The sequence below is a fragment of the Oryx dammah genome, unplaced genomic scaffold (assembly GCF_014754425.2).
Source record: "Oryx dammah isolate SB20612 unplaced genomic scaffold, SCBI_Odam_1.1 HiC_scaffold_16, whole genome shotgun sequence".
In the NCBI taxonomy this organism is placed as follows: Eukaryota; Metazoa; Chordata; class Mammalia; order Artiodactyla; family Bovidae; genus Oryx; species Oryx dammah.
The window spans coordinates 23,668,227-23,687,807 of record NW_024070200.1 but is presented as its reverse complement, the minus strand read 5'-3'; the positions used below and the strand labels follow the sequence as shown (position 1 = coordinate 23,687,807).

General features: G+C 35.2%; 1 protein-coding gene across 10 annotated transcripts in view; it reads right to left on the bottom strand.

The window, feature by feature from the left end:
* RALGAPA1 (Ral GTPase activating protein catalytic subunit alpha 1) overlaps nt 1-19,581 on the bottom strand; it is a 200,201-nt gene that overhangs the window by 60,292 nt on the left and 120,328 nt on the right. For all 10 annotated transcript variants that reach the window (XR_005723808.1, XR_005723807.1, XM_040256748.1 and 7 more), the window contains 5 exons: nt 15,923-15,991; nt 12,156-12,290; nt 11,583-11,766; nt 4,628-5,492; nt 2,571-2,642 (listed from right to left, as the gene is read on the bottom strand). Coding sequence is in view for 8 of the 10 variants with exons in the window: in XM_040256748.1 (XP_040112682.1) it covers nt 2,571-2,642; nt 4,628-5,492; nt 11,583-11,766; nt 12,156-12,290; nt 15,923-15,991 (1,325 nt within the window). In the remaining 2 variants the exon portion in view is untranslated. The remainder of the gene's footprint in view (nt 1-2,570; nt 2,643-4,627; nt 5,493-11,582; nt 11,767-12,155; nt 12,291-15,922; nt 15,992-19,581) is intronic.

Below are 19,581 nucleotides of genomic sequence, written 5' to 3'. Positions count from 1 at the left end.
AGAACTCCCACAATAAACACAAATTATCAAAATTAATCCTTACGACATATACACATATAAGAGAGCTCTTATAATTAATAAAAATTCCTAAAAGGAAAAGGACAGTAAGAGAGAATTTGGACACAGATTAAAATTTTTTTACAAATATATGAAAAATATTAACTTCACTAGTATTTAAAAACTATAGGTTAATAAGATACCATGATCTGCCCCTCAAATTATAAAAATTAAGAAAATGTGATTAATATCTTGTGCTGAACAGGCTGCAGTTACACAATGTTGGTAGGATTAGAAATCAGTACTTACTGGAAAGCAATTTTATAATATATATGGCCTGAAATAAGTTCTTACGTTTGACCTAAGAATTCTAAGAATCTACTATAGGGGAAGAAATAAAAACTCTTGTCAAAAATTCATAGAACTTGGTCCCACAAAAATATTTTTTTTGAAGAATATCAAAACGGTTGAAGAAAATGCTTACAATATAGAGTTTTTTTTTTAAAGACATAACTTACTACATATTACTATGATTCCAATTTTGTAAAACAAATGATATAAATGTCTATCAAAAAGACTAAAATACATAAAGAAATGTTAACAATAGTCTTATGAATAACAATAGTTTTTCTATTTTCTGTAACAGCCAAAGAAATCATACATTATTTTAAAAAATTATTCTGAGGAATGCTGAAAACAAGGAAAAACAAGAATGACTGGAAATGAATAAAAAGTACATTTTTAAATAAATTTGGTAGTAAAAACATGAAAGGGATGTACTATAGCTTGAAAGGATAAAAACTGAGGAAAGTTTTGTTTTAAACACATAAACAAACTTAGAGCAAGCGAAGTAGAAATACAAGATAAAAAAGGAATAACTTTCTGAAGATCCTAGAGCAGACTAAGAAGGTAGGAAGCAGAAGCATAGAAAGAAAAATGCTTTTCCGACAAAGAAAACGAGCAAGAGAAGATGGCTCAATACAGAGAAATTAAAAAAAAAGAAGATGTAAGGTATGTGTGTTTGATGTGGAAATGGTCTGAATCATCATCTTCACTTTGCACTCCTACAGAATACTGATGGCAGGGTGAATGGCTTGTTACAAGCTAGTTTCTCAACGGTCAGAATATAGAGATGACTTTTGATTACACTGACAGCTTGAGGAACAAAGAAGTGGTTTATAATAATTACTTTAAGAAGTAAAGTATTATAAAAGTGAACAAGGGATAAAAAATTTGCCAAACAACAGAGGCAGCATTGTTGAAGTAAAGATGCATGAATCTACAGTAACTTCCTGTATCATACTGGTCTGACAATTTTCTCTAGTAATGTACTACTGCCTAGGAGTAGAGAAAGCAGATGTTAAGAATGATTCTGATTAAAGAACTGGTTATAGAAATATATATCTGTATCTATAAACTTAACAGTTTTGACATTGTAAGAGAAGGTGTTTTAAAAATGGTTAACAATATGTGAATTTGCTTGACAGGCAGGCAAGTGGAATCGGTGGTGGGTGGGCAAACTGACTGGGAGAACATGGAAAGCAAAAACTGTAGACACAAAAGTATAAAACATCACTCAAGCAAGATGTTGAGACAGTTAAGAAATGTGAATGTTAAGGATGCTGTGGATTTCAAATTTCAGAAATATAAGCATTCTGAAGGAAATCAGCCCTGGGATTTGTTTGGAAGGAATGATGCTAGAGCTGAAACTCCAGTACTTTGGCCACCTCATGCGAAGAGCTGACTCATTGGAAAAGCCTCTGATGCTGGGAGGGATTAGGGGCAGGAGGAGAAGGGGACGACAGAGGATGAGATGGCTGGATGGCATCACTGACTCGATGGATGCGAGTCTGAGTGAACTCCGGGAGTTGGTGATGGACAGGGAGGCCTGGCGTGCTGAGATTCATGGGGTCGCAAAGAGTCGGACACAACTGAGCGACTGAACTGAACTGAATAATGGTAACATCCAAAGTGTTGCTTTACTAATGTGTTTCTAGTTATACTGCCCAAAAGCACCTATTCATAAATTTTATTTTTATGAACCTAAAAAAGAAAGTAGTGCATATACAAGTTGACCACATGGGAATTTCAGTTAAGTAATATTTTGTAGTTTCTAGTATGAGTTTCCAAGGAAATCGCATCCAGATACACCAGGAATCTAGAAATCAGGTTTATAGTAATATAACAAACTATCTCCATCTTCTTCATTTCATTAATATTTTTGTAGCTACTAGCTTATATACATACACCAGTCATTTCACTTCAGCCTCTTACACTAATCAAAAGGGAATATCTAAGTATGGGGAAACTAAAGGACATTTTATAGGTTCAATCAGATTTATTCAACTCAAAAGATGATTCTGAAGTATATAAAAAGATATAAATAATCCAAGGATATCAAACATTTAAATGTAGCTGTACATTTTTAAAAATGCTTATTATTTCTAAGATATGTATAAATGAAAAAAGTTTGTGTTCAGAAATTCATAATTCAACAATACATTATTATTCACATTATGAATAGAAACAGCTGAGGTGCTAGATATAGACTTGAAAATTTCTCAATGACTTACCACTGTCTTGAGTCCAAGTTCCTAAGTTCTCTAAGTAGTTTTTCATTTTTCTTCAGGAGATGAAAGCTCCTCCTAAATAGAGAGATTTATAAACATTTTCATCATCTTTGCAGTGAATGACATGACAGTCCTGGAAATACTTTCCACTCTACTCATGCAATTCTTACACTTTTCTTGCCTTTTCATACTTCTAACAAAGGAGAAATAGACCTTAAAAGAAATGTAAAGAATATATGTCATTATTTCTACTGAGTCCCTCATATATTTCTGCTTGTGGATCATTATCTCTTGACCATATAAATGTCTCCTTGCAGATGCTGCGAGTTTCCCAAATTCATATTCAGAAAAATGGATAAAAGCACTTTGTAGGTTCCTTCTCAAGAGTTTCATAAAAATGTGTAAGAAAGTTATCCTTCATGAGAAATATTTCACAAAATCTAACTCTTTACCAGATAGGGATGTGTAATCCAGATGGAGTTTCTTTCTTGTTTTACATTATATGTATTTTTTGCACTACAAAGCAGTGTGTAAATTTTACCAAATACGTTATACAGGTGCTGAATATGTATAAGTTACATTCATGAAAGTAAAATAGAGCTTCCTTTCTTTTTCTCAAGAAACAATATACGGGCCATTGCACAGCAAAGGAGAGTAGCTGCTGCTGCTGCCACTGCTAAGTTGCTTCAGTTGTGTCCGACTCTGTGCGACCCCGGGGACGGCAGCCCACCAGGCTCCGCCGTCCCTGGCATTCTCCAGGCGAGAACACTGGAGTGGGTTGCCATTTCCTTCTCCAACTGTCACCTCCTATACTCAGGAAATTACAAGAGTTTCAGGAGCTCTGTTTGAGAAATTGGGGAAATGTGTATCATTGACACAGAAATATACACTGGGGCTGTGTCCCCAATTTCTCAAACAGAGCTCCTAAAACTCTTGTAATTTCCTGAGTATAGGAGGTGCAGTTGGAGAAGGAAATGGCAACCCACTCCAGTGTTCTCGCCTGGAGAATGCCAGGGACGGCGGAGCCTGGTGGGCTGCCGTCCCCGGGGTCGCACAGAGTCGGACACAACTGAAGCAACTTAGCAGCGGCAGCAGCAGGAGGTGACAGTAGAGTCGTACACAGACTTCCTAAAACCTCTGGAGTTTCCTTTTAATTTTGTTCTAATAAGGTAACTTCTGGTGGTGTTCTCGTTAACCTCAGGATGGTGCCTCATCACCAGAAAGAGTAAGCTACCAGAAAGAGCAAGCTTGAAACTTTCAGCCCTGCCTCTGGGGAGAGAGAAGAACTAGAGAATTGAGTTAATAATCAATCATGCCTACACGGTAAGACCTCCATAAAAATAAAACAACGGGATTCAGAGAGCTTCCTGGTTGAACACATTCAATGTGGTGGGAGGGTGGCACACTCCAACTCCACAGGGACAGAATTTCCACACTTGGAATCCTTCCAGACATTACTCCACATACCTCTTCATCTGGCTGCTCATCTATATCCTTTAATTGTCCTTTATAACAAACTGATAAACCTAAGTAAATGTTTTAAGAGTCATTATAATTAATTATCAAATCCAAGAAGGGGGTTGTGGGAACCCCTGATTTACCCAGACTTGCAATTGGTGTCTGAAGTAGAGGGCAATCTCATCAGTCTAAGCTCTTGTCTGCTGTAACTCCAGGTATTGTTGAAACTGCCTGGTGTGAGAAACTCACACATTTGGTGTCAGAAGTGTTGTAAGAAAAAACAGTTTTTCCTATTAGCTTACATGAAGCTTGGAAAAAAGATTTTTCTCAATTATTTGAGCTATGTGTTCTAAGTCAGATAGTCATACTAGTCATTATGAAAATGTTAGAGTTAATTCATTAGATTTAATTATCTTCTTATTCCTCTGAAACCTGATTATGACTCTGTGGACTAAAAAAAGAAAGAAAATCTACCTACTGGTCAAAGAACTAACTGGTAGGTAAAATTTAGTGAGGGAAAGAATGAGACTAAAATGCTGATCATAAAATGATTAAGACTAATATTTCTTTTAAAAAAGGAAAAACCTGTCCTTTATCCTTACCTTTTGTCCCAGGAATTCATTCCCAATATACTAAGAAGCAATCTGCAATAATAAAATGCTGACTGAGGTTTCTGAGGTGTTGGTTCATCTTGTTCTGCAGCTTTCATGTTTAAGTCATTGAAGTGTTTCTCAACAAATTCTTTTTCCTCTGTATGCTGCTTAAGGATAGCATTAATAACATCATTCTCCTGTTTTTCAGAAATGCACACAGGCTGTGGAGCAGGAATATTAAGTGAGACTCCAGTTCTCTGTAAGCATTCAGGACTGGTTACACCTAAATACTGCAAAAGCTCATCAAGAACATCTTCTTCATCTCTTATTGTGTCCCAAGTTGGTACAGTTTCTCTAAAACTTCTTTTAAACTGGAGGGAAATCCCATCTTTAACTGTTATATCTTCTAAGCATTCATTAGATGCAGAAGGTTCTTCTGGCTTCTCTTGGTGAGACAATGAAAGTATGAGAGATGTAGGTTCTGATAGACCACTTACAAGAGGTGGTCCATACAGGATGGCAGAATCCCATGAATATTTTCCAGAAAGATCACGTACTATAATTCTGACATTTGAATTGGCTGATGCAAGACCAGCAGATAAACCTCCTCCAGGTATACTCTCTTCAGCTCTGATCTGGATACAGGACACTAAGGTTGTATTGTTTAACACAAAAAACTGAATATTTGGACTCTCGAAGAGTTCAGGGGAAAGTTCAGTGCTTTCACTGTAATGATTGTCGTGATTCTCACACACCTGACTTGTTAACATAGCAGGACCACCGCTCATTGGATAATGGCCCAAGTGATTCACCAGATGCGTAATAACAGTGCGGGCAGCTATGGAGATTAATCCTTGCTGCATTTGAGTTTTCACTAGGAATAAAGAAAAATATAAGTGAGTGAGAACATTGCTGCTTCCTAGAGAGTCATATAACAGTGAAACAGACAGCAAATACGGATTCCATCACATTATCAAAATCACATTCAAATATTAGAGCAAATATTTTCAATGTAGCATATGAACTACAAGAATGATGGCAAAGAAGAAAACTACTCAGATTTTTATAAGAAAGCCCTTTTTGAAATTTTTGCTTATGGATTCTTATTAATAATTTAAATTGAGGCCCTTAAATGTACATCATACCTTCAAAGAAGGTTCAAAATTGTTTTAAATCATGTGAAATAGCTTTGCTCCCAGATTAAAAAGTCAACAAAATCCAACTGATAAGTTTATCTTATCAGGAGATGCAGAGACATAGTTTGTAACATGCCTTGAATATCATTTAACTATGGCTTAGATGGATGATGTAAAAGTGTCACAGAAAAGTGATCTTTCAACTAAACTTCAGGAGTCAGGGTCAATTTAAACAGTGAATCAGTGTAGCCTGTACATGCCAAGGCAACTTTAAAGGAAAAATATTTATGGCTTGCCTATTTTTCTAAGGCAGTAAACAGATAAGGAGTACATCTATATGAGTAACTTTAAAAAAAACAACAACAACATAGGAAATGGTAAAAACAGAAAACTCAAAGAATATAGCAATAAGAGGCCTGAAGAGGCAAGCTGCCTAATGTCAGGACCTGAAGGAAGAAGAAAAAGGAGGGGAGGGTGGAAGGAAGACAAAGAACACAGAAAGAGAGTAAAGAAAGAAAGAGAGTAAACTCAACTTTTAAAAGTTCACAAGGGAACTAGTTGTACACTGTTGGTATGATTACTTAAAAAGAGGCAAGAAAGACAAATAGTGTCATATATTTCAGGCAACAGCCTGGAAGATTCAGAACTGACACCCCTCGGTACAGGCAAAGCGTAAGCAACAAGCCAGCAGCTATGCTATTAATACCAATAACATCTTCTTAAAAGCGTAAGCAACAAGCCAGCAGCTATGCTATTAATACCAATAACATCTTCTTCATTATTCCAAATATAAAAAACAACACTTTTCTTTGGACTTTGTTGATTTGGAAATGTTACTGTCAAAATTTTAATCTTCTTCCATAATCAATCAAGTTTTATTACATATATGTATATATAAACATTCTTCAATTTACTTAAAAAGTTCCAATTTCATCAAGCTGTTCTTTGATTATAGTTAGGGCTAGCTCTGAAAATGAGCTATTTTAACACTACATAACAAACTAAATGACTAATCTTAATTCAGTCCTACATTTTCAAGACTTACTATGGTAAAGCAAAAAGATCTGCCACTAAATGATGAGAAACGGGTAATCTGAATCTAGTGCCTGCTTTTGCTTCTCTAATTACAACTTAGAATATAATGAGTGTTCACACTGTAAGGGGCCTTGCAGATAAACTAGCCAATACTTCTCATTTTGAACAAGACGACAAATGGGTTCACAAGTTCAGGAATTTGCCACAGAAGGTATCACATTGGGGCAGTGTTATTTTCATCTTTAGCACAACTCAAATCTCCCTATTTTTCTCTTTTGTTAAACTGTCCTTTTCTTCTGGGAAATTACTTTGACATACGGAAAGAACACATTCAAAAAAGTTTTTTCTGTGTACAGAGTCAAAAAAGAGTACTTAACATAAATTAATAAATGGCCAAGATCAACTGGAAAAGCTCGTTTAAACTAAACCATGAAAAAACAAATAAACTAAGCCATGTTTTAAATATTAATAGAAAATTATGATTAAATTAAGTTTATGCAAGAAAATTTTTTTCTCCTTTCTTCCTTTTGAGTGACAAACAGGTGACTCATTTAGGCAGTGAATCTTCTTTGCAGACATTTCTAAAGAAGCAAAAGAGTGTAATTTAATAGAAATGGACTACAGAAAAGAGAAGAATTTCTGACTTTGGCTTCTTCTGTGATCATGGACAAATCACATAAAACTTCTTAAACTCCATTTTTCTCTAAGGATAACATGAGGTTTTGGTAAAGATGAACTGAAAACTCATATACAAAGCCTGATATAACTGAAACAATTCAAATCAATTTTGAGAGCACTGTAAGTCACAAAGGTTTTATGAGTTCCTTTTGCAAACTTGCCTATAACTAAACTGTAAGAATGAGCCAGCTCCTTCCCTAAAACTGAAATAACCTAAGTCTAGGTCCCATCTATACATGCTCCCCTCAAGGAAAGAGACAGTGAGAATGCAGTTTAGTGAGCTTCTTCACACATGTCATAATTACTAACACCGAGAACATTTAACAAATGAACTTAGATTTCAGAAGCTGGTAAAAGCATTTTCTTTCCTAAACTGCTTCTCTAACTTCAGGATATTTAAAAATATACAAGGATTAAAAAAAGAAAACCTCTCAACTTATTAATTTGGCAGTTAGGATTACTTAGATTTATTTTGAATCATTAGCTATTGAACATACATATCTTCTACATATCTACCTAGATATAAAGAACATGAAATTCTCTAATTTAGAAATTAAAAATGAAATTCTAAAATAACTAGCCTTGTGAGAAAATGCAAAATGAAGATATCAGTGCTTCTAATGCTTTGGGTAACTATCATTCATTTAAGTAAGTCTATTCAAGGTTGTCTTTTCAGATCGTCAGATTAAACAAACCCTACAAGCATTTGCAGCAAACCCATAATTACAGATTATTATGGCACACAAAAGCAGCAAGACATAAAAAGCTGCTGCAATTCACTGCACTATAACAGAACATGCAGAGGAAGTTAATTTTGGCAAATGCTTTAAATATTAGCTTTGCATAATATGTACAGGTGAAACTATAATTAAGACAGAATGAATCCTTTGGAGCCTTCTTTCACTCTGACCCTGCAAATGATGACTTTCTGTTAATAAGACTACTGCCATTTGACAAAAAGCCAACTTCACTATCTTGCTTCTTTGGTAAATTTAATAATTACAGCTACTCCTGCCAATAGTTTTCAAATCAGACTTGTTCAGTCCAATACTGAGCTTATTAGGGACACTGTGTGTTTAGAAATCTTTGGCCAAAAAAGTACTTGAAGATGATGATGCATGCCTTAGACAAGGCATGCATCAACGATTAGCCATTTTTGCCACATTAAAAAAAAACAAAAAACCCTCAGCATGTAGTCACTACAGACCACAGAATCACCTGCTGTTAGCTCACAGCTGTTCCTAAAAGGTTCTGCATTTATCTGGTCCTTAATACCTTTAAGAAAGTCCAAAGGGAACAACTTTAATACATTTAGAGAATAGTACCCTATGGAGTACTTGATACATTTGGTATCAATATAAAGCTCATCTGTTTAAAATCTTTACACCTTTCTTTTACAGTGCCTGTTAACGGCACAGTAAATTTTACATGAAATACATTAGAACTTCCCTTTTAGTAAGTAAATGTTAAGTAAACTATTTATTTCACTGTTTAAGAAATATACTATATTGCCCTGAACCAAGTTTTATTGTTTTACACCTTTAAAAATGCAAAAAGGAAAGAATATTTTCATTTAACTTTGTTTTTAAGTAAAATAAACACTGTATTATACTATGCCAAATCTAAAGAAATAAGTCATCTATATCAATTATTGTCTGCATTATTTTTATTACATTCCTAGTTCACTTGTACATATGTGTTCTAGACAAACTATTAGGTATTTGTGGTTGACTCAAAACCCAAGTCCTGTATTTCCTTGATACATAACTTTATACCTTCACTTGCATTTTATGTCATCAATCCATTACCATGGCCACATTCTGAATGTTTTAATCATTTATAACTATTCTACCTTTAAAAATCAAACTTTTCCTTAATAGTTTATACTCTAACCAAAACCTCCTAATCTAGTGACTTTCCATTTCTGTTCTGTAGAGCCCCTGGAGAGGGCTCTTAGACATGAATGGGAAAGAAGTCTGCTGAATCTTCATTGTAGCTCTACTTTAAGAAGTTTCACAAAGTAGACTTCCTTGTGAAATTTATCTGAAGAGTGTCTGCTGCTTAAAAACTCATTTAATAAACCACTGTCCTAACATACTGATAAGCTCAGCAGTTCTCAACCTTGGCTGGTTATTAATCACCTGCAACGTTTTAAAAGTCTGAGGAATCCCAGATCAATATATCAAAACCTCTATGGATGGGACCAGAAGTATCAGTATTGTAATATGTAGCCAAGGCTGAGAATCATTGCTCAACCACATCTACTTTCTGATTCATAGGATCACTTCTACTTTCTTCCAGCTTATTAGCTATTTCCTAACATCAGTTCAATCCTCACCAACCCTAGACTCTATAATTAAACCATATACCAATATTCTGAAAGCCATCGTCCCCTTGTCTATCTGCCAGATCCAATTTACAGAATGTTGAGAGATGTAAACAAAACACTGTGGTTTCCCCTTTCTATTGGGTCCTCAATACTCTGTCAGTCCTCTTAACTTATTTCAATTTTCTTCATCTTTCTGATTTCAGAAGAAGAGCTAATATTAATACCTAAACTTTCTAGCTCTCAGGAACTTCACTCTGTTCACTCAATTTTACAACTTTCTTTCTCAGCTTATAATTGAGTTTAGCTCTTTTTAAGACTTCTTTAATGCTGAATAATCTTATCTGTTTTATCATTTTTCTTGACTTTTTTAAAGAGCACTTCTGACAAATGGCTCTGCTTCCTTAAGTCCTGCTTGCTCTTTAACTCACAGCCATCCACTTCTGTCTCCTACTTCTCTGCTGAAACCAAAGTAGATGTATTTGTCAGTCTTTTTGTACTTAATATCTCTTATCATTTAATACCCTGGCCAGTCTTTCAAAAATCTTTTTCTTCTGTTTCTGAGAAACTACTCTTTCCTGGTTTTCCTTCCTTTCTAACCTTTTCTTCTCAGAACACACATATCCGTGTAAATACATATTCCTAACAAAGACCTCTCTGCTAAGGTGTAGATCTGCATGTACAATGAACTGTCCCACTAAGTCTCATGAATATCTAACAGGCACTCCTAGTTAAACCATTTCTAATACTGCTCTCATTTCCCTTCCTAATTCTCTAAACTTTCTCATATTCTTGGTCTAGTTTGGGGAAGATATAACCAATTTAACCCTTTAGCAACTCTTGTTTCTTCTACTGCAACCTCCCTAAAAAATCAATCTAACATATTAGAGATCAAGCAAATCCCTTTCTCTGCAAAGGACAGTAACTTATCTTTGGTTTTATGGGCCATGCTCTCTCTGTCCAAACTACTCAACACTGCTATTACTACACAAAAGCAGCCATTATGATATATAAATGAACAGCATGGATGTGTCTCAATAAAACTGTATGTGGGTGGCAGGTGTGGGCCACAGTCTGCTGATTCCTAAAATACTACTCTCAAAGAGCTCTTAATACTAATTTTACCATGTATATCACCTCCTTAAAACCCTTCAATAATTGCAGGATTCCTCTGGGCTACCGCTGCATCTTTTCTTTATTTTTAATTGAAGGATAATTGCTTTACAATATCGTGTTGGTTTCTGCCATACATCAACATGAATCAGCATAGGTATACATATGTCCCCGCCCTGATGAACTACCATCCCACCTCCCACCCCTCTAGGTTGTCAAAGAACACTGGGTTTGAGTTCATCATAGTATACCCCTGCATCTTGGATGTACTTTTATTTTTATATGTAGTCATATCATAAGGTTACTTGTCTACATATTTCCTTATCTCAGATAGTAAATTCACTGAATATAAAAACTGTATGGTTAAAGAACTTAATCAGAAATAAAAACTATATGGTTAAAGAACTTAATCAGAACTTAATCACAATATGGTTAAAGAACTTAATCAGTATCAGAATACCTGTAAGTACAAAGGGAATGTCATCACGTATCATCTTAGTACTTGTGTATCTGAAGTTATTTCTTACACTAAAAATGAACTTTAGTTATAATATACATGGCAAGGTAAACAATTATAAAGTAAGGCATACTACCTTCCAGTATTTCTACGTAGGCCTCAAATCATACTCTGGCAGAACCCAAGCAACAATACTGTCCTGAAGAGAATTCATTTTACCTTCTGTTACTGGCTGGAGTTTAGAAGATCGTTCCGAATCAGGAGAGTGCAAAGGTTCAGGCTCTTTTAGGCTTTCCAAATGCATAAAAGGATCATAATCTACAGATGCCAAATCAGAAAGGCTTATTGGAAAATACCTCGGATTGCTAAAACACTGAGCTCCATAAACACACCCATGTAATACCTGCAAATACAGGGGAAAAAACATACCACATTTTCCTTTTCAGTGAAAATAAAGGTAAAAGGAGAAAACAACTGCTAATATAAGAACTTGACAAAAATTTTAAATATTTAAACACAGCTCTTCAATCAAGGTAAAATTTTTCTTAAAAAGAATGAGCAATATTTAACTAATGATTCTCACATTCAACAAAGATTTCACTTTTCAACATTTTGCAATGAAACAAAGTCTTGTAAGAAGTACTTTTTAATTATCCACAGGTACTGTAAGATAAATCTATGTTCTTAGAAAATTGCTAGCTCTAAAACAATGAAAATGCAATACTAAGAAATGTTAATTCTTTAGGTTTCAAAAATCCTTGGTTACCAAATAAATAATAAAGCAAAGTTTACCTTATAAATGCAGTTAAGGACAGATTTTTCTATTTTATCATTTTCTGCTCCTGTAGCATGGACTGGTTGGAGCAGTGTCTTAAGAGGTAAGGCCATGATCCAGTCCAGAAGACACAGAAGTAAGGATACCACCAACTGAAACAACAAAACCCCACATTCTCAGTATAACCAGAAAACAGAACATTCAAACTTCAAATTATCTGTAAGTATAAAATATACACAGCAAATGAGCTTTCACCCATTCTCCCACTGTAAGCTTTTGTGAAACGTGAGCGTAAATGAGAATGAGGAACTAGGTATAAGCCAGGTGATTTGGCACCTGTCTCTTGGGTGGCAGGCACCTGTCTCTTGGGTGGCAGGCTTAAATGGTAGAGTGCTACACGTATGGTCTAAACCCTTCTCTCCTCTGACAGGGTGTGAGTTGGGAGTTTCCTCCTGATTGTATGGAGTTACGCTAGGAGTGGGGTTTATGACAAGAGTGGTACAGCCTTTCCTACCTATTTTTGATGTGGATATTTTCTCAGTCACTTGATGTGTAGAGGTCACTTGATTAGTTTCTGGATTTCTCTCAGAGAGAACTGTTCCATGTGTAGCAATATTTTGCACAGGTCCAAGAGAGGAGGAGAACTCAGGAGCTCTAGGTCACTATCTTGGGACTCCCTCTTTGCTTATTCTTTAACTGTTACTCTTCAAGGTGTTATACTTTGCTAACCTATCTTACTCTTGAGCTTCTCCTTAAGTGATCACATACATTCCCAGTTTAATACAACTCATGTATTGACAATGCCAATAATTTTGTTTCCAGCCTCAAATTTACTACGTTAGTCATATAGATGGTGGTCTCTACCTGGGCATCACTCCTTACGTGCAACACACTAAAAACTGAAATTCATCTTCCTTCAAATATCCTGCCTTTTTCTTTATTCCTGATGCTAGCGATGGATGCCACTTTATTCCTTTAGCTTTATTTTAGAACATTATAAATTCTCAGAGGTTACTGTAATTAACAATTACTATATTATTCCTTTTGTACATTCTTAAGTGATCTCTCACAAATTTGGCCTTTTGTTGCATATTAAAACCTTTCCAAAAAGTCACTTTCAAAAAAACAACTTTCTCAAAAGCCCAAGTTTCTTAATGTAGAATTCTGACCCCTTTCTATGTCTAATGCCTAATTCCCCAACCTTGAATCATGCATTTCATGTCCTATAATATGGAAATAATTGCCTACTGCCTTCCCATAACATTAAAAGATGCTTGTTCCTTGGAAGAAAAGTTATAACAAACCTAGACAGTATATTAAAAATCAGAGACATTACTTTGCCAACAAAGGTCCATATAGTTAAAGCTATGGTTTTTCCAGTAGTCACGTATGGATGTGAGAGTTGGATCATGAAGAAGGCTGAACATCGAAGAATTGATGCTTTTGAACTGTGGTGTTGGAGAAGACTCCTGAGAGTCCCTTGAACTGCAAGGAGATCAAATCAGTCAATCCTAAAGGAAACTGACCCTGAATATTCATTGGAAGGACTGATGCTGAAGTTGAAGCTCCAATACCTTGGCCACCTGATGCAAAGAGCTGACTCATTAGAAAAGAGTCTGATGCTGGGGAAGATTGAAGGCAGGAGGAGAAGGGGATGACAGAGGATGAGATGGTTGGATGGCATCACCGAATCAATGAACATGGGTTGAGTGAACTCTGGGAGATAGTAAAGGACAGGGAAGCCTGGCGTGCTGCAGTCCATGGGGTCACAAAGAGTTGGACATAACTGACTAACAACAACTGTCTTCCCATAACACATCATGACACTGTACACATGATTTTACTCATGCTATTCCCTCCACTTGGAATAACTCTCTGACTTTACTTGTTTCCATTTATGTAGAAGACCCCGTTCATCTTTAAGCAACTGTTCCCTTAAAACAAGTCCTCCTGCCTTGATAGTTAATTATTTCCTCCTCTACCTTGTATCATACACATTTTTCTACTTTTTACAGTAAGCACTTACTATACTGGATTGCTTCACTTGCCTCTCTAATCTTCAAAATCCAGGAGAGCAGGGACCATCTTATTTACGTCTGTTTAACTAGCTCCAAGCAGGATACCACAGACATATTTTGTGATTAATAAATGTTTAGTGAATAAAGTAGGTGGGGAACAAAAACCTGGTAGTGGAGCTTTTTTTTTTTTTAAGAATAGCTAGGCCTTTGGAAGTCAAAATGATAAAGAAGGAGGTGGCTAATTAGTGACCCAGATATAGTTCACAAATTGGATTTGGAATTCTTGACTATAGTTTAAGACACTAAAATGAAGGACTCCTGTCTAAAAATGGAGTAACAGAGTCTTTTAAAGATGAGGGAGAATGTATTTATCAATCATTAGATAATACAATCAACTGAGTTTTAAACTAAGTACAAAGAGGAAGAATAAAAAATTCTTAGGTAAACTCAAGAAGTTAGTGATATGGAAGACAACAGGAAAGACCAAAAAATGTTAAAAAGCATCACTGACTCAATGGACATGAATTTGAGCAAACTCTGGGAGATAGTGAAAGACAGAGTAGCCTGGCGTGCTGCAGTATGCGGTCGAAAAGAGTCAGACATGATTTAGCAACTAAACAACAAGCCCACACAAGAAAGTAACTGAGAAGAGGTCCAGAAACATAATTATAACTGCAGAGTTCTGTAAACAATGGGCAGAGTACATGAGATTTCAATACAATATGATTAAGAAATCCTAACATTGAGATTTGGAGAAGAGAATTCAAGATTGGGATGCGAAAATGGGAAGGAATAATTTTCAGAGAAAATTAACAGGATCTAGAGCAACACTGTCTGATAGAATTTTGTGCAGTGATGGAAATAGTATATATTTGCCCATGTGTCTACTGAGCACTTGAAATGTGGCTGGTACAAACAAGGAATTAAAATTTTCATGTAAATGTTCAATTTAATTTTATTTAAAGTCACACATGGTAAGCAGCTACCATTTGGGCAGCCCATATCTAGAGTCCCTACAACAAGCTATGTGCAAAACATTAACAGACATATGAACCAACAGCAAAGTGGAACCTATAGTCTTCAGGAAAAAAGTTCAATGGAAACAGACTCATCAATAATCCAGATATTGAATTTAGCAGCTAGAATTTTAATTACATACATATGTTAAAAATCTATGAAAGAAAATGGAGATAACTGATGAAATAATGCAGAATTTCAGGAAAGACATGAAAACTATAAAGAGATATCAAATAGAAACTTTAGACTTGTAAGTACAATATCTGAAATAATTAAAGGAATATCATAATAAATTTACTGAGGTAAATACAATCTTGTAGAACATTTTGATGGCCAAAGGGTATGTCTTCTCCAAAGCGTCATACCTTTATACATTATATGAACTCTCCTTATTGGAAGTTTCTTTACTTCCTATCAGTAACAGTTATATTAAAATGCATGGCTTCCTTAAGAATGAATTCCTCACAATTAATAACTTTCAAGCATAAATAAGATCATAACAACTAAAAAAAAATAAAATGGACAGAACCCTCCCAAGTTCCCTACAAAAAGACTTTATCAAATGACCATGATTAATTTGAAATATGAACTAAAAATATAATTTAGTTACACTTAAATAATGGAAACCTATATCTCATAATTAATGTAAGATTAATTGTGTCCCATATAAATATATATACTTTCACGGTTTAAAAATATAAATATTTTACTAGATAATATTGTTAAATATAAAAACAAATTTAAATTACCCTCTTGTCCATTTCATAAGATGACGCTTCTGTACTTGGCAAAAGATGGGTAATAGTGGCTATTAGAATCTGTAAGAAATTTAAAAAAAAGCTCAAAATATGTCAAACTAATGCTGTATCTTAAAACAAACACTAATGCTAATGAAGTGACAGAAAATACACTGTTGAAAGTTTAAGCCAAAACATACTGTTATTTCAAAGTAATTTTTAATAGGTCAGTTTTTCAAGTATACTATCAAACATTTACAATCTTAATGTATAGAACCAAAGTTATATACGCTATCTTAACTATAAATGGTTTTCTTATAGATTCAATTCTTGAATCAATATGTATAAATATACAAGTAATATATGTTCTGACAGAAAAATCAGAAGATACAGATAAACAAAATGACATATAAAAACCATTAGTAATTAAAGCAGAAGACATCTGCTTTAATCACCAAGTTAAGAAGGAATGTACCTTAACATAATAAACTCCATATAGGACAAGCCCAAAGCTAGCAACTATTTGAAGGTAAAAAATCAATGTCCTTTCCTCTAAAGTTGGGAATAAAACAAGCATGTTCTTAACTGTCATTTCTATTCCACACAGTATGGGAAATCCTACCACACCAATTAGGCAAGAGAAAGAAATAAAAAGCATCCAAATCTGAAAGGAAGAAATAAAATTATTTCTATTTGCAGATGACATGATCCTATACCCAGGAAATCCTAAACATTCCACAGAAACAACCTATTAGATTAGAACTCGAAAGTGAATTCGGTAAAGTTGCAGGATGCAACTTTAAAATCCAGTTGCATTTCTATACATCAACAATAAACTATCACAAAGAGAACTTAATTTATAATAGCATCAAAGTCAATAAAATGCTTAGGAATAAATTTAACCAAGGAGGTGAAAGACCTATATATGGAAAATTAGAAAACACTAGTGAATGAAAGTGAAGAAGACAAATAAATGGAAAGATATTCCATGCTATAGATTGGAAGAATTAACAGTTTAATTGCTCACACTACCTACAGTGATCTACAGAGTCAGTGTAATACCTATCAAAATTCCAGTGGCATTTTTCTCAAAATTACAGAGAACTATCCTAAAATATCATAAAATTTGAATAGACTTCCTTCCCCCCACCACCACCACACACAAAACCAAAGAGCCAAAGCAATCTTGAGAAAAAAGAACAAAGCTGAAGGCATCACACTTCCTGATTTCAAGCTTTATTATAAAGCTAGAGCAATCAAAATATGGAACATGGGCATGGAACAACTGACGGGTTCAAAATTGGGAAAGAAGTACAGCAAGGCTGTATACTGTCATCCTGCTTATTTAAATTATATGTGGAGTACATCATGTGAGATTTTGGGCTGATGAGTCACAAGCTGGAATCAAGATTGACAGGAGAAATATCAACAATCTCAGATATGCATATGATACTACTCTAATGGCCAAAAGTGAAGAGGAACTAACGAGTGTCTTGATGAAGGTGAAAGAGGAGAGTGAAAAAGCTTGCTTGAAGCTCAACATTCAAAAACCTAAGATCATGGCATCTGGTCCCATCACTTAATAGCAAACGGAAGGGGAAAAAAGTAGAAGCAGTGAAAGACTTTATTTTCTTGGGCTCCAAAATCACTGTGGACAGTGACCGCAGCCATGGAATTAAAAGATGCCTGTTCCTTGGAAGGAATGCTATGACAAACCCAGGCAGCATATTATAAAGCACAGACATCACTTTGTCTACAAAAGTCCATACAATCAAAGCTATGGTTTTCCCCGTAGTCATGTACGGATGTAAGAGTTGCACCATGAAGAAGACTGAGCCCCGAAGAAATGATGCTTTTGAACTGTGGTGCTGGCAAAGATTCTTGAGAGTCCCTTGGACTGCAAGGAGATAAAACCAGTCAATCCCAAAGGAAATCAACCCTGAAAACTCATTGGAAGGACTGATGCTGAAGCTGAAGCTCCAATACTTTGGCCACCTGATAGGAAGAGCCGACTCACTGGAAAAGACCCTGACGCTGGGTAAGATTAGAGGCAGGAGGAAAAGGGGCAAGAAAAGATGAGATGGTTGGATGATATCACCTGTCTCAAAGGACATGAGTCTGAGTAAACTCTGGGAGACAGTGAAGGACAGGGAAGCCTGGCATGCTGCAGTCCATGGGATCGCAAAGAGTCGGACATGACTTAACAACAACAATCAAAATATGGCACTGACAGTAAGGGACTGACATAAAAACAGGCACACAGACCAGTGCATTAGAATGAAGTCTAGACATAAACCCACACATACAGTCTATTTTAGACAAGGGTGCTGAGAACACACACACATGTGGTGTTGAGAAAAACTGGGTATCCATGTGCAAAAGCATGAAACTGGACCCCTACTTTATACCACTCACAAAAATTAACTTGAAATGGATCAAAGTCTCAATACAAAGGCTTGAAACCTTAAAACTCCTAGAAGAAAACATAGGAAAAAGGCTCCGTGACATGGGTCTTGGTAATAATTTTTTGGAAATCATACCTAAGCACAAGCAACAATAACAAAAAAAGACAAGTGGGACTATATAAACTAAAAGCTTCTGCAGAGAAAGAAACCATCAATAAAGTGAAAAGACAACTTACAGAATGGAAAAAAATATTTGCAAACCATATATCTGTAAGGGGTTAATACCTAAAATATACAAGGAACTTCTACATCCAACAGCCAAACAAATTATCTGAAGCTATGAAAGGGCAAAGATTCTGAGTAGATGTTCTGCCAAAGACACACTATTGGCCAACAAGAACATGGTAAAGTACTCAACATCAGTAATCATCAGGAAAATGCAAATCAAAATCACAATGAAGTATCACCTCATGTTTGTTAGGATGGCTATTTTTAAAAAGACAAGAGAGAACCAATGTTGGTGAGAATGTGGAGAAAGGGCAACCCTTATGCACTCTTAGTGGGAATGGAAACTGGTACAGTCATTATGGAAAATAGTATGGCGGTTCCTCACAAAATTAAAAATGTAACTACCAATTATACTACTTCTGGGTATACATATGAAGGAAATAAAATCAGTATCTCAAAGGGATATATGCACACTCATGTTCACTGCAGTATTATTCAAAATAGCCAAAATATGGAACAGCCCACATGTCTTTTGATAAATGGATATAGAAATTGTGGTGTACATACATACACTATTGAATATTATTAAATCATAGGAAAGAAGAAAATCCTGCCAGTTGTGAGAACATGAAAAAACTTGGAGGGTATTATGCTAAATGAAATAAGCCAGAGAAAGATAATATTGTATGGTATCACTTACATGTGGAATCTAAAAAAAGCTAATTTTGTAGCAACAGAATAGTATAGTGGTTGCCAGGGGCTGAGGTCTAGTGAACTGGGGAGATGGAGGTTAAAGGGCACAAATTTTCAGTTAAAAGAATAATAAATTCTAAGGATTTATCGTATAGTACAGTAAATACAGTTAATCATACAATACTAACTTAAAGTTGCTAAGAGTAGACCTGAAGCATTCTCACCATAAAAAAAATTAACAATGTGTAATAATCAGTATGTTAATTACCTTGATCTTGGTAACCCTTCTACAATATCACTGCTTTATACATTTTAAATATATTTATCAATTATTCCCCAACGAAG